The 25,137-nt window shown below is 50.3% G+C and overlaps 1 protein-coding gene across 3 annotated transcripts in view; it reads left to right on the forward strand.

The window, feature by feature from the left end:
* Positions 1 to 18,544: 18,544 nt before the first annotated feature.
* Positions 18,545 to 25,137, forward strand: part of LOC119374067 (GATOR complex protein NPRL2) — an 88,351-nt gene continuing 81,758 nt past the window's right edge. For 2 of the 3 annotated variants that reach the window (XM_037644131.2, XM_037644132.2), the window contains exons 1-4: positions 18,552 to 18,658; positions 18,726 to 18,817; positions 18,933 to 19,101; positions 19,171 to 19,279. In XM_037644131.2, the coding sequence (XP_037500059.1) occupies positions 18,569 to 18,658; positions 18,726 to 18,817; positions 18,933 to 19,101; positions 19,171 to 19,279 (460 nt within the window). In that variant the 5' untranslated portion in view covers positions 18,552 to 18,568. Of the gene's footprint in view, positions 18,659 to 18,725; positions 18,818 to 18,932; positions 19,102 to 19,170; positions 19,280 to 25,137 lie in introns of all 3 variants that reach the window. The other variant, XM_037644130.2, reaches the window with a different exon arrangement.

The raw sequence follows: 25,137 nt of genomic DNA on the forward strand, positions 1-25,137 counted from the left end.
TGAGCAAGTCTATCAGTGAAGCGATCCACTGATCCTTGCGCTGTTCGGTAGCGATGGTGTGAATGTCGATGGAAGAAACGGCATTGTGAGACATTGAGCTGTGGGTATTGTCGTCAGGCAAGGGGGAGCGCGAGAGTGCGTCGGCGTGAGCATGCTGGCGTCCGTTGCGGTACAGCACGCGGATGTCGTAGTCCTGTAGGCGAAGTGCCCAGCGGGCGAGGCGGCCTGATGGATCCTTCAATGATGACAACCAGCATAGTGCATGGTGGTCGGTGATGACATCAAATGGGCGACCATACAAATAAGGTCGGAACTTCGTAAGGGCCCAGATGATCGCCAGGCATTCCTTTTCGGTGACGGTGTAATTGGTCTCGGCTTTGGTAAGCGTACGACTTGCATATGCCACGACATATTCAGGGAACCCTGGCTTGCGCTGCGCAAGGACAGCGCCAAGGCCAACACCGCTGGCGTCTGTGTGTACCTCAGTAGGGTCCGTAGGGTCGTAATGACGTAGTATGGGAGGAGACGTCAACAAACGACGGAGCTTCGCGAAAGCCTCGTCACACTCTGAGGACCACGAATTGAGCGGCCCAGTACTTCCGAGGAGCTTCGTCAGCGGCGATATGATAGTCGTGAAGTTTTGAATGAAGCGCCGAAAGTAGGAACACAGTCCTACGAAACTGCGCAGTTCCTTGACGGACGTAGGTTTGGGGAACTCGGTCACAGCCCGAAGCTTGGCGGGATCGGGGAGAATACCGTCCTTGGACACGACGTAACCGAGTATTGTCAGCTGCCGTGCTGCAAATCGGCACTTCTTGAGATTCAATTGTAGACCGGCCTCGCTCAAACGCGTCAAAACATGCCGCAGGCGTTGAAGATGTGTGGGGAAGTCCGGAGCGAAAACAACGACGTCGTCGAGGTAGCATAAGCATGTGTGCCATTTCAGGTTGCGCAGAACGGTATTCATCATGCGCTCAAAGGTGGCGGGCGCATTACACAGCCCAAACGGCATGACGTTGAATTCGTACAAGCCGTCGGGCGTGACAAAGGCGGTCTTCGGTCGAGCGTCATCAGCCATAGGTACTTGCCAGTACCCTGAGCGCAAATCGAGAGATGAAAAGAACTCTGCTCCTTGCAGGCTGTCAATCGCGTCGTCTATTCGCGGTAGTGGATACACGTCCTTGCGAGTGATCTTGTTAAGTCGTCGGTAGTCCACACAGAACCGCACAGAACCGTCCTTCTTCGCAACAAGAACGACAGGAGACGCCCAGGGGCTGTTAGAAGGTCGAATAACATCGCGGCGAAGCATCTCGTCGACTTGCTCGTTGATTATACGGCGTTCTGTGGGAGATACGCGATATGGACGTTGCCGCAGTGGCGGCTGGGTGCCAGTGTCGATGCGATGCGTAACGGCGGACGTGCGGCCGAGAGAAGTTTGAGCGACATCGAAAGAAGAGCGAAATTCTTCCAACAGGCCCAGAAGCTGGGAACGCTGGACTGGCGTAAGGTTGTCAGCAATGGAGGAACCAAATACATCAGCGGGTGATGAACCAGACGTGGAAACAGCACCGAGCGTACTGGAACTGTGGCAGTGCATTTCATCTGGTTCGTCCATAACTTGAGCGTCTTCGAGGGGTTCCACGCTACCGAGACATTCCCCTTGCACCAACGTGACACTGTACGGTGATGGATTGATAACAAAAATAGAGGTGCTGCCCTGAGTGACCTGCACGGTCGCGAAAGGCACCAGCAAGCCTTTCCTCGTGCAAACACGGTCAGATGGCGAGAGGAGCGCAACGGAGTCGGAGAGACTTGCGCAGTAGACTGACACCGCCGTTGACGAGTTTGCAGGCACCTTGGTGTCGTCTTTGACATGTACCTTGCCCGCAGCCGATGGATTGTCTGCCGGCGTCCAATCAGAGAACGGTGCGAGCTCTATTTCGGCTGGTGCGCAATGAATGACGGCGTCGTGGAGGGAGAGAAAATCCCATCCTAGGATGACGTCGTGAGAGCAGGCAGGAATTATGATCAATTCGACAGCGTAGAGAGCATCCTGAATAATGACGCGGGCGGTGCACACCGCTGTTGGGTGGATACTTTGGGCACTGGCTGTACGGAGGGAGAGCCCCGAAAGCGGCGTCGTCACTTTCCGCAGTAGTCGGCTAAACTTGGCGTCCATAACGGGTACGGCGGCTCCAGTGTCGATAAGGGCGGATGCGCGAACACTGTCCACAAACACGTCAATCACGTTCGAGGGGCTTCGCTGAGGGCTTTCGCAGTTCGATAGCGTCGCAGCCCTTGCCTCGTGGACTGCGACGACTAGTTTTCCTGGTCGCGTGAGCCCGGACGTGGCCGCATCGGCGACAGTGAGCGACGTCGTGGAGACGGTGACCGGCGGGTAGATGTTGCGGGGCGGGACGTCGGTGACATAGGCGGCGCTTGGTCATAATAAGGTCGGCTTGATTGGCTGGGGAGGGCTGATGCGACCCGAGGCGGCTCCATGCGATTGCAGTAGCGTGCGACGTGACCGGCGCAACCGCACGCGAAGCAGATGGGGCGGTTGTCGGAAGTGCGCCAGCGGTTCGCGGGCCCCATCCATGTCGCAGAACGGGATGGACGAGACGGCTGCTGATATGAGGGCATTGTGGGCAGAAGTCGGGGCCTGGGGACGACGTCGACGTACGTAGGCGGCACAGCCGCGTCGAAGGCCTGGGGTCCGACGACGGCTTCGGCGTAACTTCGCGGTGCAGCCACAGGAATCGCTGGGGGCGGCCTGGCTACAGCTTGCGCGTAGCTTAGTGGCGCATGCACTGGAGGCGGTTGGTGGTATTCAGGAATTACCTCTGCGATTTCTTGCTGAATCGCTCGGCGGAGAGGAGGCAGAAGGGCAGTTGGCGGCTGGTCAACATGCTGCGGTGGAGCGAAAGCCAGGAGAGAGACCTGACGGGCAATTTCCTCACGCACGAACGACTTGATTTCGGCGAGCAAGGTGGAGTGGTCGGGAATGGCCGACAAGCCCGCGAGATCAGCATCGCGTGATGGCGGTCGACGGGTCATCAAGCGCTGCCGGCGCAGCTCCTCGTAGCTTTGGCACAGCGTGATGACCTCTGCCACTGTGCGAGGGTTTTTGGCCAGCAGCATGGTGAATGCATCGTCGTCGATGCCTTTCATAACATTCCTGATTCTGTCAGACTCCGGCATGCTCGCGTCGGCTTTTTTGCACAAGTCAAGGATGTCTTCAATGTAGCTCGTGAACGATTCACCGGCCTGTTGTGCCCGTTCACGTAACCGCTGTTCGGCTTGCAGCTTACGGACGGCAGGGCGGCCAAACACGTCGACGATGGCGGTCTTGAAATCGGACCACGTCGGGAAATCGCATGCATGGTTGTTGTACCACATGCCTGCCACACCCGCGAGGTAGAAAACCAAGTTGCTCAGCTTGCCTGCTTCGTCCCATTTATTGGGGACACTCACCCGTTCGTAAATCGCGAGCCAGTCCTCCACGTCGGTGCCATCCGCGCCGGTGAAGATAGGAGGGGGATGCGGGGGACACCAGGACAAGCGGTCGGAGCAGGAGGCGGCGTTTGCTGAGCGGCGTCTTGCGGCATGGTAGATGGCACGGTACGGGATCGAAGCTCCAGGGGCATCGAATGGAGACCGAAGTAGCGGTGACGGTACAGCACTCTCCACCACTTTGTTAAGGCGTTTATTGACGGCGGGATTGACGGCGACGATGCACAACGACAGAGCGCAGACTCGCAGACTCTCACGAGCACGAGCACGAGGGGCGTGCTCCCCGAGAAGAGGCGAAGAGGGCGACCCACTAGGAGGCGCTCGAGAGGACGACCCATTAGAGCGTTCCAATGCTTCTCTACACATGCAATGGAAGAATTTAGGAAGCTTGTACATTAACTGCTGACCTAAAACAGCCAGAAAATATTCCAGGATGTCGGTGTTTGTCATAAGAGCCATGCTAATACATGGCAATAGCAGATGGTAATGAAACTGGCATGCTTTCATCCGGGCTCTTTGGCTCGCTCTTGCTAGTAATCTTAGCACTGTTAACGATTACGAGAATCTAAAAAGGAAATTTCCTTTTCCTGGAGGGCTATTGAAGACTGAATGACACAGTTATGCCCTACCTTCTGTATTTTGCGGGCCTCGAAGATTTCGCGTGTCAACTGGTCCGTGGTGGCGGAAAAGAATCCTCATTCTAGAAAATTCTGCGGTGTACCCGCAACCTTGGCAGTGCATTGCCAAGTGCGTCGAGCAAACATTACTTCTCGGGGAATTTTGATGCTCCCTCAGTTGCGAGTTTACGCGTCGCCCCGATTGCCCAATGTAAACACTTCCACACGTGAAGGGTATGCTGTACACAATGCCAATGGCACAAAAACATTCGTGCGCTTAATGGAATATGAATCCTTCACCACTGGGCCTTTTTCCGCACTGCTGTGCAGATATCACCAACTTTATTCTTGGTTGCGAACACCACTTTAATGCCACGACGTCGTCATGAGTTTCTTGCCTTGTAAGAGCATGCGCAGTAAGAGTATATCCTGATGTTTCTTCAATAAACTTTTCAGTTGAAAGTCAGCACTCGTGTCGTGTCTACTCGTCCTTGGTCTCTGTTATTTCGCACTGTTTTGCCTCTACCAGCTATGAATTGTTACCAACTCGCCCAATTTTCAATCATACTAGCCTGTAAACCTTCGGCCTAGATTTCTTTTACCTTGAGCGGTAGTCCTGCCCACGGTTTTTGAACCACGAGAGCCCTATTGTATGTGTTAGCCTCCTGTAAAGCTTCGAACAACGGCTTGAAAATAGAATTTTGAATCACAGCGCAAGTTGCCCTCATTAAAGCCAGACCGACGCAAAAGCTGTGTCCCCTTGAACTTCATGTCTGGCTTCTTGGCAGAGCAGTGGCCTGTGCCCATTAAGCTAATGAAAAAAGGCTGTTGCTAGGGTTACGTCCAGGCGTAACTGTAGTCACCGCTATTGTTACGTCCAGTTTAAAGTCCCTAGATTTTTCCCTGTTGAAGAGCAGGGAAAAATCTAGGGACTTCAGTTCGGATGTGGTTTTCCACAGACGTGAGTACATATTCTCCTGTTGCTCAGTGAAGGCCCTCTGCGCCCTTCGGGCGCGGAAAACTAATCGTGGCTTCGCCCTCGCTTCGCGAGTGCGGCCATTTCGCTATCGCTCAATGGCCGGTTGGCAGGGTCACGGTCACGCGCTACTGGCCGCTGTCGCGGCCACGCGCTGTTTAGCCCGCGCGCCTGCCCCTTCGGGGCAGGCGGAGGCGCACGTAACCCACGAGCCGCGTCGTGCTTCTCTGGCAACAGACTTCAGCAACACCTGAGACAAAAAAGCAGAGAAAAAAATTTCACCAGCAGTACAGTGTACTAGAATGGGGCAGTGGTCTCACTGCCGTATCCCTGCGCCGCGCCGCCATGGCCCTCTCCGCGTCGACAGCCTGGGCACCCGCCAGGGGCGCTGCCGCCAGTTTCTCCCGAAAACTTCTCTTGCGGGGTGCGAAGCGCGTCCCCTGGTCGGGGTTACGCTGGTTACGATGTAGTTCCGGGGGGATCAACAAACGCGGAGTTGAAGGCGGTAAGAGGGCCACCCCAATGACACATAAGAGAGACCACAAAAAAAATGGAGGGAGGAGGGGGTCAAGCATTTTATTCTTCTTTTAAGCTGATTCCCCTGCAGTGCATGTTCACGCCATTCATTCGTTTGAAGGACCTTTGTCGATTGGCACCACTCGTGCCGCTTTGCGGCACTTACGTATGCTTGTTTTTCTGAAGGATCGGCATTTGTGTCTGTCCGCAAACTGCAACTGTCTCAAAGACGGTCCGCCGCTGCATCTGGACGCGCTACAGCCTCCGGCCGTCGTGCACATAGGGCATGCAGCGTACGCGCAGAGAAATTGCTGGGGCAGCGTTTGACAACAAAAACAGCTGGACCCAAAGAAGCTAGGAGTGACCGCGTAGTCAAATGCGGTAACAATAAAAGCAAAAAAAAAAAAAAAAACAGGAGGGTGGTGACAGCAAAACCATACTCGTATAGAAAAAGGAGATGTAGAGGGGAGACTGAAGTAGCTGTCATTAGGAAGCGGGAGACCCGTAGGGATTGGGCTCCTTTTGGGATGCTCCAGTGCCTGTTAGATCAACGTCGTCGTCGGCTGTTTATTGGTCGTGACCATTTCTGCATTGTTATCATGGCAAGCATTTGCGCATACATAGGCATGCAGTGGTTTGTGTAAATAAAATCAGATCAGACGTCTATCAGGTCAGGAGGAGAAGCAAATCTGCCTGCTCATTGGCGGGTGTGCGGCTGTTCTCCTGATCTGAAAGGCACGCAAATTATTGGTAAGGGAACCACGCAATTAGTACGAACGGGAAGTGATTGAAGCGGAAATCTGGAAACATATGGTTCGAACAAATGAATTACTGTATCTGTCACTATCAAAGAAAGAGATTGCTTATTTTTAAAAAATATGGTTACTGATGTCATTCTCTCTTATTGTGAATCACACGTGTTTTTATGTACGACGCATGCGCGCTTGGCTTATCAGGGAACGTTATGTGGTTTCATTAAACCTGTTGCTAGTTCCAGCGAGTGTCTTCTCTTCTTTTGTAAGCGTCCGTAAGCTGGTTTTTTCGTTTCTTCAAGTATGTACACCAACAGGCCCAGCAACAGATTCTCCTCAGCTCATATATGCGAATAAAAAAAAAGAAAAAAAAGTGAGGCGTTGCTGTGGGGTTCGAAAGGCGAGAGTGAAGTCGCTATGATCGTTACAGTGGCGAAAGGGCATTGAAATCGTATCGATCAGCAGGACAAAAAAAAAAAAAAAAACTTCAACCCCCCAACTACACGCCCTATCTGTTACTGCAGCGGCTACGTGGAGGAGCATTCATCTATGCAATAGCCGCTTAAAACATTGCCCACCCTTCGTAAATCAGTCACAGCGACAGTAATTTATTTCACAACTCACAGAAAAGTTGCATCAAAAGAAGCTCCGTGTGTTGCGCACCGTAACTTACTTTTCTTGCGCGCAAAACAGCAACGCGCGCTAGCCGCGCCCCGCAATCCGCCGGAAAGTTTCATGAAGATGATGATGATGATGATTTGCTGCTGTTCCCTTTTTAACGGGCGGGTGTAATTATGGTTGTAATGACACCCTAGCACACGGATATTAAAAAAAAGACAGAAAGAAAAAAAACAACACACAAAAGAAAAACCCCAACCCCTCCCAATGGACGGGCCTAGCAAGGGGGGAGAAAACCGAACAAACAGAAAAGAGTGGGGCACAGTAGAAGAAAGCACAAGGGCACGCTCGGTTCGCGCTTGCTAACACTATGTTGTCACTACACTGCGCCACCCTGTGTCCTCGACCGCTGCGCAACAACCACTGCCCTCCAGCGTTCAAGGCGCCGCATCGTCACTCTCGCTGCCTGTAAATCAGTCTCTCCATCTTCCCCCGCAAAGCCCAGCGCGGTGCGCAATGACTCCGTGCGCGGGAGGCCTATCTGTCCGCACTCAATCACAAGATGTGCAATTGTCTCGTCCGCACTTCCACAGGCGCGACACAGCACCGAAGCCATCTCCCCGTCGATCGTTCTCTTGTACGTAAGGGTTTGAAGCGCGCCAGCTCGAGCCTCGAACAGAAGCGAGCTCCCGGTGCTGTTATCGTACATGCGAACTGAGCTATGGTGCCTTTACTGCTGCGGTAAAGTTCGAGGGTAACTTTTCCACTCATTGCTTGTTGCCACAGTTCCTCCTCCTTGTCGCGCACCTGCCTACGCACCTCCTTGGTATAGAGCCTTGCAGTTTCAGCCTGTACCGGCTCTGTGAAGGTTACATACTTCTTTTCGAGCCGGTACACCCGGTTCACCCAAGAGGTACGTATGCATGTTGCCGCAAGGTATTCAAATACCTGCCTTGCCCAGCGCTCTCTGCACATGAATTGAAGGCGACCCCGGTACACTAACTTGCTGGAGGCCTCGCGAGCTTCAAAACAAGACCAGCCTAGGTCCCCCTGGACTGCCTCGTTCGCCACTCTTCCATGGCACGCAAGCGCCGTGCGGCCAACTTCTCGTTGCCGCTGCTCCAGCCATTCTCTGGTGGCCGCTGTCATGCAGACTACTGCGTTTGCAAATGTAAGGCAGGGAACATGCACAAGTTTCCATATGTCCCGCACCATGATGAAGCGGTTGCACCCCCACAAGATGCGGCGCCGAAGAATGCACTGAGCCCGCAGTGAGGCTTGGCGGATATGGGCTTCCTGCTGGTTGTATATACTGGCCTCAGAGCAGAGTAGCACGCCCAAGTACTTATATGTAGTCTCCATGGCGATGCTCTCACTTCCCAGCTTGAGGTCTACAGCTTCAGCCATGTTTCCAGCAAATGGCACTACCTTGGTCTTTTTGGCGTTGAAGCGTAAACCTAGCGAGGTCATTTCTGTGGCACATATGTCCAGGAGTGCCTGCAGCTCTGCTTTGCTCTCAGCCATTAGTACTACGTCATCCGCAAAAGCCAAGCCAGGCAGCCGCCGATTTTCATCGATTCCGCTTGTGCTATACTTCAGGCGGAATCCAAGACTGGACTCGAGCAGTGCTCGTTCCATGCCTGACACGTATAGCAGGTACAGAATCGGCGAAAGCGGACATCCCTGTCGGAGACCCCTGCAGACGCCTGCCGGCCGACTCTTCACATTGGCGAAGTGGGCAATGATGCTATTGTTGGCGTAAAGACGCCTGACTGTCGCCAATAGCTTTTCCGGCATGCCCAGTGCGGCTAGCTGTGCGAACAAGATGTCATGTGGGACATTGTCGTAGGCTTTTTCGACATCCATGAAGCAGCATAACAACGTACGCCCTTCTTTCCTGGCGATCTCCACACACTGTGTGAGAACAAAAAGATTGTCCTCAAGTCGCCGCCCCTTGCGAAAACCGTTCTGTAGCTCTGTAAGCTGCCCTTTATATTCAGCCCATCCACTGATCCACCCAATGGGCAACCAATAACTTTGGGACGTCTATCGGACCACTTTACTGGACATTACGTACATCCGGCGGATGCACGACAAATACCGTGGGACGTTCAACGGGACGTCCGCAGGACTATATGGCGCAAAGGAATTGAACATCCCGAGTTAATCCCACCGGGCGTCAAAACCGGATATTCGGACGTGCTCGGACGTATGCAAATTCAGTAAAAATCTTACCCGACGTCCAGAAAACGTCCGTGGAATGACCCATATGCTGGACACAGTGAGGCTTTTGGTCATTATCACGTGCAGAGCTGGACTTTCTGTGTATTTTTGGCACCTTCAGGATACCATATCCTGAAGGTGCCCAAAAATCCACAGAAAGTACAGCTCTGGACGTGATATTGACCAAAAGCCTCACTATATCCAGCGGGGCACCAATGGGCTCATTGTAAATACAGCTCAAAAATCGAGACGCAGACAATAAAAGTAAGGACACAAACAAGCGCTTCTTTGTGTCCTTACTTTTCTTCTACACACCACTTATATCCAATTTCCATGTAGAATTCACATCGGTTTACTATTGAACAAATAATAAATCTGAACATGCAAAGGATGAACACGTACTTCATAAATGACGTTTAGTGTATGGCGCACAAATAATCACGCTTATCAGAAACAATAAATTATCCAATGATCTTGTAAAAGCGGCTTTATTAATGAATAAAGCGCACCGAATGTGGCACAAAATACGACAGAAGGTGACCGCACAAGGTGAAGCTGATTGACGCAGCAGCAACATAAATTCAAGTTCTGCATGAATGCACTCCAGGTCCCGTCAAAGAAACTGCGCTGGCTTACACACAAGCTGGCGTGGTCTCGGGCCTCATGTCTTGTACAAACAGCGGTGAAGAAAAGCTGCATACAAGAAGAAGCAAGTAAGCTAGGTATAATTTACAACAAATAATTGAGCATCAAGTCATTCTAAAGACAGATTTCCAATTAAAGATGTGCACAAATGCTGTCATGTATTTATTAACGACAATCATAACTACTCACAAAGCGAGGCACCTGTTGTAGAATCGTTGCACTATTTGTCAGCGACAGGCCGGCATGGTTGTAAGTCTAACACCGTGGTTGTAAGCAAGCAAACGCTCGCTCGCACGCATACACCCACCCACACACGAGCTGTAACCCGCAGAAGAACAAGATGACCGACCTGGAATAGGGCGAGTAAGTCTGGCTTACGATTCGCAACGGCGCGTCCTCCGTATATAGTTTCGCGTTCGACCAAGATTCAACCACCAACCAAGAACTGTCAAAAGTTCTAGCAGTAATGACGAAAAGTCAGGCACACTTAATTTCACTTTACCGAAAGAAGTAGGTTATCCGAATAGCTGCTTGCTAGCTGCAACGAAGGTGGCGAGCAGATCAGGCCATTGTTGTAACGGACCGTCGGCGAAAACACACAGTAGAGCTTGTTTCACGAATCACTGATGGAAAATATGCGGCAAATGGCATGAGCACAGTTACTTCATGCCAGATAACAGCCAGTGAACCGTACAGAAAAGCTGGCACGCTACACAAAATGCGAAACGATGACAGCCGAGCTGCTGCCAACGCAAAACGACGCGACGACGCCAACGACGTCTCCGCAGTCGCCGGTGCACAGCACGATCGCGAAGGACACGTTTCAACATGAGTGCCGCCGAAGCTGATTGCACGGTGCGCCGCATGGTGCGCCGGGTGCGCTGCGTGCGTGCCTGCGTTTTGCCGGTTTTACTACTGTTGTCAGTCGCTGCTGCGCGAGCGTGCTGTTAGAGGCATTGTTGTGAAACAAATTATTTTGGGGGTATGGTTGTCTGCGTCATTTGTTTGAGTAAAACCGACGGTAACCGCTCTTTTGACATGCCGTTTTTGTATATTGGCCCTTCTCGAGAAAACATTCGAAGAATCATCGAGATAGTCGTTGTGCACTCGTACTTTCAGACAAAATGTCTGAAAAATGTCTCGAACTAGGCGTTATGAACTTCTTTGGCAAAATAGACTCTGGGTATGCCGTAGCTGTTGAAAATGCTAATAAAGAGTATGCAAGCACATTTGAGGGGCGAATTAATGCTATATTTAAAAAAATACATATATTTTTGGTCTTCTCGTAAACTAAGACGTTTTTTAGAGGTTTTGTGTTTCGTGGGAAGAAACTGCAGTCACGTTTACGTATGTGCGTCACCCATTCTCCTTTCTCCTAAGCACGTAAATAATCGCGAGAAATGCCACGAATGCAATGCATACAAGCTCACACAATTATCCATGAATTATTTCCTCAATCACATATTTTCCGAAAGATAAAAATTAGCGGCGGTTTCCATATGTTGCAAAATCAGTTTCACGCATTGTCAGATGAACTAGCGTGTAGCGGTTTGCATCCAAACAGCTTTGAAATGTCCGCACGGCCATCTCCTGTCGACGTCCTTTTGATATCCACGCCTGGATTATTGAAAACGTCCACGTGCTATATTCTTGGACGTCTGTCGGAAGACCTTTTTTGGACATCCAAAACGCGACGTCCGCTGCACGCCCCGTGAACCGCCGTTCTGGGACGCGGACGTTAGGCTCTTCTTCGGACGTCGTCAGGATATTCGTTGTCCATTGGGCAGCCCTTAAAGGGGTGGTGCCATCAAATTTCGAGGCTGTAACAAGCCTGTTGTGGGTTTCCTCTGTATGCAAGGACATTCCACACGAAGGGTCGGGCACAGCAAACGTTTAGAATATATTTTAATTCACTTCGAAAGTGTACGTAAATGCCCATTCTCCCGATCGAAACTCATCGCTAGCGCGCCAACACTGACGTAGATCTGTAGGATGGGCAACGAAAGTTGTAGGGACGTCACACCAAATCTGCTGTATTAACGTGAGTGTCCTCCGGACCTCCGCCACTTCCGCAACGCACGTACCGGCTGTAGTGAACTAGAATATATTTTAGTTCACTACAGTACCGGCAAAGCATCGGTTGCTACATCACTCGCAGAGTTTCGATAACTTCCTGGCTAAGTGCGTCACAGCCTTGTGTGGTCACGTGACCACGCCTCCTACACTTCTACGTCACTGCCCAACCTCGGCGCCCAGAAACCGAAACCGAAAGATGTCCACATCAAAAGGCGATATCAAATTATTTAGCGAGAATACATGAACCTTGGTGCGTGCATCATGCTTCCTGGAGCTATAGGAAACGCTTACAGCAAAGAACGCGCAAGCCACAAATTTGGTGGCACCACCCCTTTAAGCACCTGGGTAAAAAGCCTGTACATAGTGCTGGTGACTGTGAGTGGCCGGTAGTCCTGGAGGTTCCCTGCCTTGCCTCCACGTTTGAGAATGAGGGCGACTCTGCCTCGTTGCCAGTCGGCTGGAATGTCCGCTCCCGCAACGATGTCGCTGAACAGGCCAGCTAACTGCTCTTTCGCTTCTTGTCCAAAGCACTTAAGCAAGCGCGCCGGGATGCCATCTGGCCCTGAGGCTGTGTGGGCTCGGAGACGGGAAAGGGCACGGTCCAGCGAGATGCGTCTGAATTCCCATTTTGGGGCCTCTTCCTCCGGGGAACCCTGTACGATCCTTTCTTCTACACCTTGGGAGTTCCCGTCATCGAACTGGAGGTCCCTCGTACACCCAAGTGGCCCATACAGAGTCTTCAGGTGCGTTGTCAAGGCCTCCTTCATGTCCGGGGCAGGGTTGCCAGTGCTGTCTACAATGAATTGAGCAGACTGCTCCCTCCGGTCCAATGTTCGAACATAGTTCCAGAATTTCTGGGCCGCGTTCCTGCCTTCTGATTTCAACTTTTGCAGGAACAGTACATTGGACTTAGAAAGTTTCACCTGCACAAGAGCCTGCATGTCGCGCTTGAGTTGAAGGTAGCGCTGCCATGTGACGTCGGTTTGCACTGCGTCTTTCATTTTGACTGCTCGACGATGGGAGCGATTTGCTTCCCGCCGTGCATGCCATGCTTCGGCAACTTCCTTGTCCCACCAGGGTTTTCGGTCGTAGCGAGCTGGTCTTGTGCCACTAGTGACTTTATGCCTCTCCATGATGTGACATAGTACTGACACATACTCTTCGTATGTCTTCGCGTTCTCTCTCTCTGGGCTCCTTTCGAATTGCTCCGCCACTTTTTCAAGTGAGTTCACTGGCAGATACCTATTAGGGGTCAATCTGCGTTTTGAGTCTGGCTTTTGGTGTTGGGCTTTGGAGAAATCCAGCCTAAGTCGATTGTGGTCACTCCCGATGCTATGCATTCCCTCCTCATCTATGTGAAGTCGTCGGAGGGCTTTCACCAGGCCATCGGACGCCAGGGCGTAGTCGATAGACGTGCCGCTTCCCCGAGCACACCAAGTTGTTTGTCCCTCACAACGTGAAGCAGCGTTGAGGATTTCCAGCTGAAGCCGTTCTGCCAGTTGAGTGAGCAGTTTGCCATTCGCATCTGTATAGCCATCTAGCTCAGAGATATGTCCATTGAAGTCTCCCAATATGAGCACTTCCCTGCAGCCCGCCAGACGCTCCGCGTCTCCAAGGACACACTCCAACAGTCGCTCATTTTCCTCATAATGCACACCCTTGACGGTCAAATACACCACACACACTGCCACTGGTATCCCCATCAAGTCGCCCGTCATCCACAAATGGTCAGCACAGCCCCTGTCCTCTCGCTGCCATTCCTGTTCACGTCTCCACAGGAAGCCCACACCCCCTCCCTTTCGACCATGACCAGCTCTGTTTTTGCCCTCCCATCTCCAGTCGGCATGAATAGGTGGCTCCTCGAGCTCGCGGAGATGGGTTTCAGCTACAGCACAGAGCAGGATGTGCTCTGCGGTCATAGTGCGGTATAGCTCTTCCCACTTCAGCACATGACGTGCACCGTTCATATTTAGGAAGCCCACTCTACAGAGTTGTTGGTGCTTTCGGTGTTTCCGTATGCGTCGCACCCCTTTTAGTTGGGGCGGTCCAAGTTCCGCACCATTCCGTACGTTAGCATGTGTTGACGGACCATGTCCCTCACAATTTGATATATGTCGCCGTGAGCCCTGGGGTGCAACGACTTGGCCTGCTGCGCTGTCGGTGGGGGAGGCATATATGTCTGTTGGCAAGGTATCGGGCTGTGCGCTATCATCATTCTTGGTTCCTCCTGCGGAGGGTGCACTCGCGAGTAAGGCAGTGGAGCTCCGCCGTGCTGGTGGCTGTACCCCGGTGGAGCCTGCACCATTCCTGGATAGTACCCTTGGACAAGGCCTCCCGGTAGGACTGCCGGGGAAGCAGGGGGCTGCAGTGGACTTGTCCGTAGTGTCGCAGGGTGCGGCAGATAGGGCTGCTCTGTCGTTTCGTGATGGCAAGTCGGTGGTTGAGCTTGCCTTGTTCCAGCCTGTACACGATGTGGGACCCTCGCTTCCTGTGTCGGCATCGGCGCACACGTCCCTCCGTTGTAGTTCGCAGGGTGCGGCAGATAGGGCTGCTCTGTCGTTTCGTGATGGCAAGTCGGTGGTTGAGCTTGTCTTGTTCCAGCCTGTACACGGTGTGGGACCCTCGCTTCCTGAGTCGGAATCGGCGCACACGTCCCTCCGTTGGTGGGCGGGGGTTGGTCGCGTTTGCGATAACGTGTAAGCTTTGCCCCTAAAAAAGACTCGGCCACTTTGGCTATTTCAGCTGCAATCAAGGTACTAGCCTCGTCTGTGTAAAGGCTCTTCTCCTTGTTCAAACCACATTTTTCTTCTAGCACTTTTGAGGTGTCAAGGAATTCCGGGTTCGGAGTTGAGCACAGCTGTTTGAGTCTAGCGTTCAGAAGAATAGCTCGCGCGTGTGCTTCTTTTCCGTAGGCTTCACTTTCCGGCACTGAGCAGATTACAAACCCTGCTGCTGTTGATGCCAACTGGTCCCTGAGCACTTGCATGTCATCCTCCGATTGGCTTCCCTTCAACGAGTCTCTGTGTCCTGCATGGAAAACTACCAACCGGATATCTTGACCTTCTCTCTCCCAGCATCGCCGCATAACGCGTGTCGCCGCAGCTATCGTGCCTCCCTTAGCGACACGGGTTTTCACCCACACATTGCTTGACAACTGGTGTCGTAACGCGGCTGCGATGCGTGGCGTGTTGTCGTCACCGCAAATCAGTATCACATGTGGAGTGCGCCCTGAGGCTGTGTTTTGCTTTTTCCTTGTCTTGCGTGCATCGCCAGGTTGCTGGGATTCGTGAGCTTTGCTCCCGTCTTGGCTACTGCCTGTGGTTCGGGGGTGTTGAGTAGCCTTCGGCCCCTTTTCTTTCCCGTCGTTACTTTGCTGCTTACTAGCCCCCGGATTAGAGGGAGAGGGAGGGGGGCTCAGGCGAACAGCATCCTGGCTCTGCGTTCCCAGAGTGTGACCCGCGGCTTCGTCGTCAGTACCCGCATCCGCGCCCTGGGTGTCACCCCGCCGGTGTCGTGTGGCATGGGTGGCCGACGGTATCGCTTCGTTGCTGTTGCGTTGATACGACTGTGGAGCTGCGTGTGCGCCCTCAGTAGCTGTGTGTGTGCTTGGAAGACCCGCATGGGGCTCTTTGCCCTGCTCTGTCACCGCGCCAGGCTCGTTGTGGCCGTTTTCAACAGGCAGGCTCGTCACAGTTATGCAGGTGCTTTCCTCATCTTCGTGTTCGAGCTGCTGCTTCAAGTCGACACCCCCGGCCCTGAGGTGTTCCACTGTCGATCGAAGTGCCAATAAACTCGCTTCCAGCTCCGCCACCTTCGCCTGTACTGTTTCATAGTTATTGCAGTGAAGACAGAAAAAACCGGGTGCTTCGGCCGCATCCTGCTCACTTTCGAAGCTAGTTTCCTCGAAATAAGCCCACCTGCGACACTTGTTGCACTGGACCATGGTGTCTCCATCATCTTGCTTAGCTTTGCGGTTCTGGCTCCTCGGCATGTTGGACCCTGGTCCGCTTTCGCCACTTGATAATTGTCGCGATGCGCAACCTGTCGCCGATAGGCCCTAAGCCTACCTACCCACCAGCGCAGAAACACGCACACTACACGACACAGCCCCACAAATCCCTTCTCGTACACAGCTCCACACAGCACAGCACCTCACACACATCGCGGGCGGAATCACACACACATATATGCACACGATTACGATCGATTACGATCGATCGCAACACAAGCACAATCGCGAGTGCGGCCATTTCGCTAACGCTCAATGGCCGGTTGGCAGGATCACGGTCACGCGCTACTGGCCGCTGTCGCGGCCACGCGCTGTTTAGCCCGCGGCCACGCGCTGTTTAGGCGGAGGCGTACGTAACCCAAGAGCCGGGTCGCGCTTCTCTGGCAACAGACTTCAGCGACACCCGAGACAAAAAAAAAAAAAAGTTGCACCGGCAGCGAGGTTCGAACCAACGTCCTCGCAGTTCCGAGCACAACACGCTAGCCGCTGCGCCACTGAGGCCAATCGGTTCGGTAGGTCTAACGGGCTGTATTTGTATTTCCACGCTGGACGTAACTTTCAAGACTCGTTATTCTTACGTCCAGACGTAACTGCAACGGCTCGTACCGTTACGTCTAGACGTAACGCTAGACACTCCCATGAAAAAATTACACCATCTCCCGCTAAAGGGGACCATGAGTCGATGCGAAGCCGGAGCACTTGCACGATCGCGTTCCGTTGGCGTTCGTTGGGCATGCTACCGACCTCGCGTCGTGGAACGCGAAGAGGGACGCTACGCGCGTCGTATCTTCCATCTAGCCTGGCCGTTAATTCTCACAGGGCGAGCGGGGAACGCGGTCGACAGGCGGGCGAGAGGGGGGCAGCGTAGGAGAGGAGAGAGAAGGGGAGGGGACGCGCATGCGCTCGAGCTCATCGCGGCGTTGCGCAGGAGAGAATTTCGGCATGTCTAGCCCGCGTTTCAGAGGAAGAGTGGAAAGGGGGAGGGGAGAGGGGGAGGGGAGAGGGAAAGATGAGAGGGAATGTGGAGAGGGAAGTGGAGAGGGGAAGGGGAGAGGGGCAGGGGAGAGGGTGAGTGGAGAGGAGGTGTGTGGAGAGGGTATGCGCATGCGCAGTAAGGGTGGTCACGCCGCACACCACCACCACCGCCGGATTGAGCTCGACCTTAAGATACTTCGCATCTAAAAAAATCACAGCATATCCACGGAGTGAATGATGATGAGTGGGCGAAGCTGCGGAGGTTCACCGGTAAACGGTGAATCTTCCGTGAATTCTGCCCAGTACATCATCACCGACGTGAGATCGGGCGCGTTTATACTAAAGGTTCGATGAGTTATGACGACTTGCAGCTCACTTTAATTTTACATGTACGCTGTGAATTTTCATTGTTTAGAAAACCAATGCTTTAGAAAACGTCTGGCGTCTTTCGTTAAGCAGCTGGCGTATTTTCGTTTTGCTTTAGAAACATCTGGCGTTCTTTCGTTTTTCTTTTACAAAGCATCTGGCGTCTTTCGTTGGTTTATTTCATCAATGAACGGCGTTTTGAACAAAATTTTTATTGTTTAATTACGCACAGGAGAAATCTCACCAGGCACTACCTTGGAGGTAAAGAAAGGCTGCTAATGGGAATGAGAGACAGAAGAAGTCGGCTTTTAGCTAACGCTGCGAATTTTTTATTCTTCAACAGCGCACAGGAAAAATCTCCCACCGGCACCACCTTGGAGGTCAAAGCGTAAGACTGGTTACTCACTACGACTACGACTACGAGGGACGAACGGGTGCCGCCTTAAGGAGCTTCGCCCCTAAAAGCCCATGAGCAGTGAAGTGGGGACACTACGGCTCATTAGTTTTATACAGCTCTACAGCTCCAACTTTCTCCATGGGCTCGGATCCAACGCCAAAGTGTTACGACTGCACTCGCAGCATGGGCACCTGCGCAAATAAAAGCTTTTTTGCACACTAATGTACAAGCGAAGACCTAGCTTATTGCACTCGTTCTCATAAGTGTGTGTCACAAACCTTTTACTAGTTCAACTCTAGGGCAAGAAAGTAACTACAAGCGGTATTCAAGCTGCATTCTGTCGCACAAATTGAACGGTGTTCCCAGGCTACAAGAAAATACAAAAACTGTCACGCTGATCTAAGTAGAGACGCGTACTGCGTGGAGAAATTTCATCGTCGCGCGTAGAAAACATCGCAGAACAAGGAATGCAAGAACTTACCTTGACGTGAGTTGACACCGGCGCGAAGCGCGTTTAGGGACAAGTGGAGCTAGGGGCGTTCTCCTCCTCAGTACCTAGGGCCAGCGGCCGTCTTCAGGGAGAAAAAGTGCCCAGAAGCGCGTTTCAGGCGCTATCGGATGGCGGCGCGACGGTCGGTCCCTGTAGTGGCCACGAAAACAAATGTCGCCCCGGTCGCAGGAGACACTTAGTATTATTGGAATCGAATTCGAAACTCGAATATTCGCACATCTCTAACGAAAAAATATTCGCACATATCTAAGAAAAACGCAGTACTTTAGGCAAAATTTACTAAATAAACGCAGTTTTTTTTTTAATCTAGGGAAGTCTAGGAAAATTTTTTGTCCGACTTGGGGAAAGTCGCTTTCGAAGGTTGGTAAACAAGCATGGCTCTCGGTACAGTTCGCGATAGCCCAATAAAATGCATATTTTTCTGCGAATTTCATCCAACGGCTGGGCCGAAGATAATGTACCAGGTGGGTATTTGCATTCAACTGTAATATGCATCCCGTTGCGTAATATCGAACTGATTGCTCACGACAGGTTCCCGTGAACTACATCAGCGAAGAAACGTTCAGCGCCATCAGCGTCTACCTCATACCGAAGCCCGAACTTCAGCACAAGTTGATCACTGTGTAAGGCTCGATTTACAACTCATTTTGATGACTGAAAATTGGAGCAGTTAACTGCACGCGATAATGAACTGTAGCAGAGTGACTGCGTGACATTTATACACTACCGACTTTCTAGGAACATGTGCGAAATGAAAGTGATCGGCTATCCAGTGGGGATTGACAGCGCCGAATATGACAGGAACAGGCTTATGTTCAACCTCTGCTTTGTCTGTGACGCCAAAATGCGTACAATCCAGTACGAGCCGATCGTGAGAAAGTTGGCAAACTACCTTACCACCCTTGAAGTAAGTGGTGCCACTAGCCTCGGTGAACGTTTTGTTTACTAAAGCGATTGTGCGTTTGGCCCAATGCAGCAAGAGACTAATTTCATCCGCAATGACGCCAAGAAGTGCCAACTGCCGGAAATCATGTCGAAGATCCTCCACGACTTGAACATCAAGCGGAGCTGTTCAATTCCAATAAGTATGCCTTCACAACAGCCTCATTTCTAGGTTCCTAACATCGTTTTTTTCGACGTCATTGCTGTGTTTGTCCTCCTCAGACCCTTTTCTTGAAAATTAGTTACATTGCCCATCCATCGGGACTTTTTAGCGCATAACGACACCGCAAGGCAGAAGACAGGACAAAGCACTACTCTCAGTCGACATTATTTATTGTGCCACTCCCCTCTTTATACAGGACAGATACCAGAAGAACGTGCGTAGTGTACACCATGCGCAGCAGCCACCACAACTTGATCAACCGAGCGCACTCATGATACCGAATCCTAAAAAGAAAATTCCGTGCTAAGCAAGGTTAAAGAAGGAACACTAACGCACTGCGAACCCTGTGAATGTATAAAAGAAGCTTCCGATAATACCCGGGTAGTGGTGTCGGGGCTCTTCTTTAAAAAAATGGTCCTTCTAAACAAAGCTTGACAATTGCACCTTTCTCGGTGTTGAGTTAAATGGGAACCTGTGCCTGTTGGCAGGGATCGCTCATGTTCTTTAAGCCGCTCATTGACGCATTGGCCTGGCTCACCTGCATATGCTTTGCCACAAGAGAGTGGAACCTTGTAGACCACACCAACACTGCATTCTACAGCCTTCAGGTGGTTCTTTTCACATTGCGGTTTATTATTTTCTTTACAAATACGCATGCATGTTGACAGCTTTTGGGGAGCAGAAAATACTAGTAGAACTCGTTGTTGGGCTAGTTGGTGCATTGCATCAAGGAAATATACCCAGCCAGAAACATCCGTTTTCCTGTCTCCTTCGCCATTTCCCGCGTTTGTCTCTTTTCGGCTGGGTATATTTCCTTGATGCAGAAAATACTATTGGAATTTGGTACGTACCTAGTAGCCACATTCTTAAGATTCTAAGCCACTCTGTGGCAATAAGGCACAACTACAGGCCTTAATCAGAATCTTGGAAGAATGCCAACATCATCTTGATCCATAAGAAAGGGGACATCAAGGACCTGAAAAATTACAGGCCCATCAGCTTACTGTCCGTTGTCTACAAGCTATTTACAAAAGTAATTGCTAACAGAATTAATATGACATTAGAGTTTACTCAACCAAAGGACCAGGCAGGATTTCGTACAGGCTTCTCAACAATAGACCATATCCATACTATCAATCAGGTGATAGAGAAATGCGCGGAATACAACCAACCCCTATACATAGCCTTCATAGATTACGAGAAGGCATTTGATTCGGTGGAGACATCAGCATGACGACGCCTATATAGACATAATGGAAGAAATCTACAGCGGATCCACAGCCACTATAGTCCTCCATAATGAGAGCGACAGAATCCCAATAAAGAAGGGCGTATGGCAGGGAGATACGATCTCTCCAATGCTATTCGCCGCATGTTTACAGGAGGTTTTCAGGGCCCTAGATTGGGAAGAATTAGGGATAAGAGTTAATGGAGAGTATCTCAGTAACCTACGATTCGCTGATGACATTGCATTGATGAGTAACGCGGGAATTACAGCTCATGATTACTGAACTGGATACGGAAAGTAGAAGAGTAGGTCTGAAAATTAATATGCATAAAACTAAAGCAATGTGGAACAATCTTGGCAGAGAACAGCGCTTTGCGATAGGTGGCGAGACACTGGAAGTTGTAAAGGAGTACGTCTACTTAGGACAGGTAGTAACCGCGGAGCCGAACCACGAGAGTGAAATAACTAGAAGAATAAGGATGGGTTGGGGCTCATTCGGCAAGCATTATCAAATCATGAATGGTAATCTGCCACTATCCCTCAAGAGGAAGGTATATAACAGCTGCATCTTACCGGTACTTACCTATGGAGCAGAAACCTGGAGACTTACAAAGAGGGTTCAACTTAAATTGAGGACGACGCAGCGAGCGATGGAAAGAAAAATGATAGGTGTAACCTTAAGAGACAGGAAGAGAGCAGAGTGGGTCAGGGAACAAACGGGGGTTAAGGACATCATAGTTGAAATCAAGAAGAAGAAATGGATATGGGCCGGGCACGTAGCACGTCGGCAGGATAACCGGTGGTCATTAAGGGTAACTGACTGGATTCCAAGAGATGGCAAACGCGTGAGGGGGAGACAGAAAATTAGGTGGGTAGATGAGATTAAGAAGTTTGCAGGTATAACGTGGCAGCAGAAAGCACAGGACCTGGTTGATTGGCGGAACATGGGAGAGGCCTTTGCCCTGCAGTGGGCGTAGACAGGCTGATGATGATGATGATGATGACAGGCCTCCTCTTCTGTGTATCACATTTCTCTGGCGCTTGCCTTTCAGCTTCTGAAGCAAAACCTCAGAGACATCACTACCACACTTGGGTAACGTGCACCCGCCACAGTGGTCTAGTGGTTATGGTGCTTGACTGCTGACCCGCAGGTCGCGGGATCGAATCCCGACTGCGGCGGCCGCATTTTCGACAGAGGCGAAATGCTTGAGGCCCGTGTGCTTAGATTTAGGTGCACGTTAAAGAACCCCAGGTGGTCGAAATTTCCAGAGCCCTCCACTATGGCGTCTCTCATAATGATATCGTGGTTTTGGGACGTAAAACCCCGCAAATTACTATTATTATTATTGGGTAGCCCACCTTAAGCAACCTCTTTATTTGTGTGCTGAGGCTCTCACTGGCAATGTGATCGCACATTTCATTATTCCAGACCCATCAAATCATTGGCGCATTTGACAGTCTTTGAGTGCGCAGACTTGTAAGGCAAAAGACCCTTACATGCACATGGCGAGTCTATACAGCAGGCGTGACCTGCTTGTAAGGACAGTTGTAGATCTAGAAACTGTAGTTTACAATCCCTTGTGAGCTGATGTGTGAGGAGTTAAACCTTTGCCATTGTCAGTGAACAGAGTTAATATATTAGCTACTGTGACAGAGCCTTTGTAGTTAGTTTGTTTTATCACAAGAAAATCTTCAACATATCTAAAAATGTGAACCTAGTCATTGTCTGAAACACTCGTGAGAGCGCGGTCAACAAAAGATGAAAAGACATTACAAAAAGCAGGTGCCACACATGAGCCAATACACACTCCATTTTTTTTTTAATAAATAGCTTATTTTCGAACTAGATGTAAGTCACACTTAGCTAAAACTCAGGAAGGGACAAGAATTTTTCCAAGGACATCCCAGTAGCCTTGTGAAAATCTACCTCGCCATTTTCCTCGATGCACGTCGTCACACTACGAAATAGCTCATCGTGCAGTATCGAGTAATATAAGTCTTCAATGTCAACAGAAAAAAATGTTAACTGCTGAATGGTTATCTCTGAGAAAGGAAACAACATCGGAAGAATTTTTTATGCCAAAAGCATCATCGATAGTAGTACATTCATCTGTTTCTGCAAGAGGTGTGTATGGTTTCTCAAAGACAGTGAAATTCGTTTGCTACTGAGGACAAGGAGGGTGATTTCGTGGTAGCTCTGGCTGCAGTATTCAGCAATAAAGCCGTCCAGGTTGTCAACAAGAACTTCATTCCGGCAACAGAAGAAGCTCAAAAGATAAAAAGCAAAGCCGTTTCTTGTTGTATAATATAGGCCTCGCCAAACTTGCTAACGATGTCAAACAATGTAAGATGCTCGCCCTTGGAAGTCTTTTTCACTGCAAAGACTGGCAAAGCAGATGTGTGATTCCGTACTATAGTCATTGAAACCAATCGTTGGCAGAGCCTAATCAGCCGCTTTTTGCAGAAACAGTTGAATGTACTAACTATCGATGATCCTTTTGGCATCAAAAATTCTTCCAATGTTGTTTCGTTCCTCGGAGATAACCATTCAGCAGTCAACGTTTTTTGTGTGGAACTCGATATCACTCCATTGCATGATGAGCTGTTGCGTAGTGTGATGATGTGCATCAAGGAAAATGGTGAGGCAGATTTTTGCAATGCTACTGGGATGTCCTCAGAAAGATTCTTGTGCCTTCATGAGTTCTTTCCAAGTGCTTAAAAAATAAACTATTTATTCAAAAAATGGTGTTATGTGTGGCACCTACTTTTTGTAATGCCTTCATCTTTTGCAGAGTGTGACATTGGGCGAGTGGGTGCATAGTTTAATCAAATGTTTGTGGCGCAACTGAGACAAACAGGAGAAGACGGTATAGGGCTTGTTTTCTTGCTGGTCTCGGTTGCGCCACAAATAGTTGATTAATCTGTGTCTTTTGTTGACCGCACTCTCAAGAGTGTTTTAGACATGACCTGGTTCAGGTTTTTAGATATGTTGACAATTTTCTTGTTGTGATAAAACGAACTAACTATGAAGGCTTTGTCACAGCAGCTATTTTAACTCTGTTCACTGACAAGGGCAAAGGTTTAACTTTCACACATGAGCTCATGAGGGACGGTAAACTGCAGTTTCTAGATCTACAACTGTCCTTACAAGCAGGTCACGCCTCCTGGATGTACTCACCACCAGTCATGGGCATGTTAACAGTAAAAAGTAACACTGTTACAGTTACAGAGTTTCCATAAGTAATCTGTTACAGGTAGTTACTTTGAAAAAGTAACGGCGTTACTTTTCCGTTACTGTAAAAAATAAGTAATCGGTCACAAAACAAATGCTAGAATATATTTAATAAAGACGTACGAAGGCATGCGGGTAGTCAAAACTGCATGTGCTAAAACCCTAAGATGAAGGAAATGTAAAAGAGGGCCCAACACAAGCAATCGTTGTGTACACCTCATTTTATCACAGCAATAGAAGTCCTAGGATACTAGAACTGGGAAAACGTGGTTGATGCACTGGAACAACAGCAGTATCCTAGGACGCTTATTAGCGGTACCCAGAAATGCATGCGAGGAGGAACAGGGAGTGCGTCACAAGTCGATTGTGCCTATTCCCTGTGTTCAAGGTGTATCAGACCCTGTTCGGAGAGCTTTGCGTCCGCTGGGCATACAAACCGTTTTTAAGCCCCGTTATACCTTGGGACATGTGTTGGCGAAACCCAAAGACCAACACCTGCGGATGATCAGAGCGGGATCACCTACAAGTAAATGTGGGGATTGTGCCGCGGCGTACATCGCTGAAACAGGCAGGAAAAACGGGATGTTGCTAAAGCAACCCATGCAACGCATTCTGAGAAAGACGGGGCTTGTTCGACACTGCTGGACAACAGCGCCTAGCTTTGATCTAAACGATGGAACGACGCTGGCTTGTGAACAAAGGTGGGGCGGAAGAAAACTCCTGGAATCGTGGTTCGCTAGCCGCGACGCATTGGCTTGCAACAACCTGAGGATGCCACTTGCATAGGAGGCGAAACGTCTATGTTATTTCATTAATAATTGTTGTGTTAAGTCAGAGTAAACCTTTTACAGTCAGTTCCAAAGAGGTTTTAAAGAATTGCTTAGCTATTTCACGGTATTGGTTCCCGCTTCGCACGGTGCTGCTTTCTATCCGCCTGTCAAACAAGATTAGCTTGGAGCCTCGGACGAAGGAGCCTGCAAATTAGGCATCCTAGTGCTCCACCGGTACGCCAAGAACCCAGAGCTAGAAGCTCAAGTAACAAAAAAAAGATATATGTGCTGAAAGAAAAAATAAACGTGAACTTACCAAGCTGTTCAGTTGCAACATGAATGATTTACGACATCTAGTTAACAAGTAAACTTAAAGTTGCGTTACAGACAAACCTCTGACCTCGGTCTTCTGCAGGGAATGTAATCTTCTTAGTGACCTCCTCTCCTAAACTGCGAGGGGAGCCTTATTGGGGAAAGGTGAATGGTGGAGAGGATATGGCGAAATCGTTAAACGTTGGCCTTTAACATGTGCTGCTATGCATAATTTTTTATAAAAACAGAAGTAACTGTAACGGTATTTCCCGTCACAGTTACTGTGTAAAAAGTAA

The sequence above is a fragment of the Rhipicephalus sanguineus genome, chromosome 11, assembly GCF_013339695.2.
Source record: "Rhipicephalus sanguineus isolate Rsan-2018 chromosome 11, BIME_Rsan_1.4, whole genome shotgun sequence".
Taxonomy (NCBI): Eukaryota; Metazoa; Arthropoda; class Arachnida; order Ixodida; family Ixodidae; genus Rhipicephalus; species Rhipicephalus sanguineus.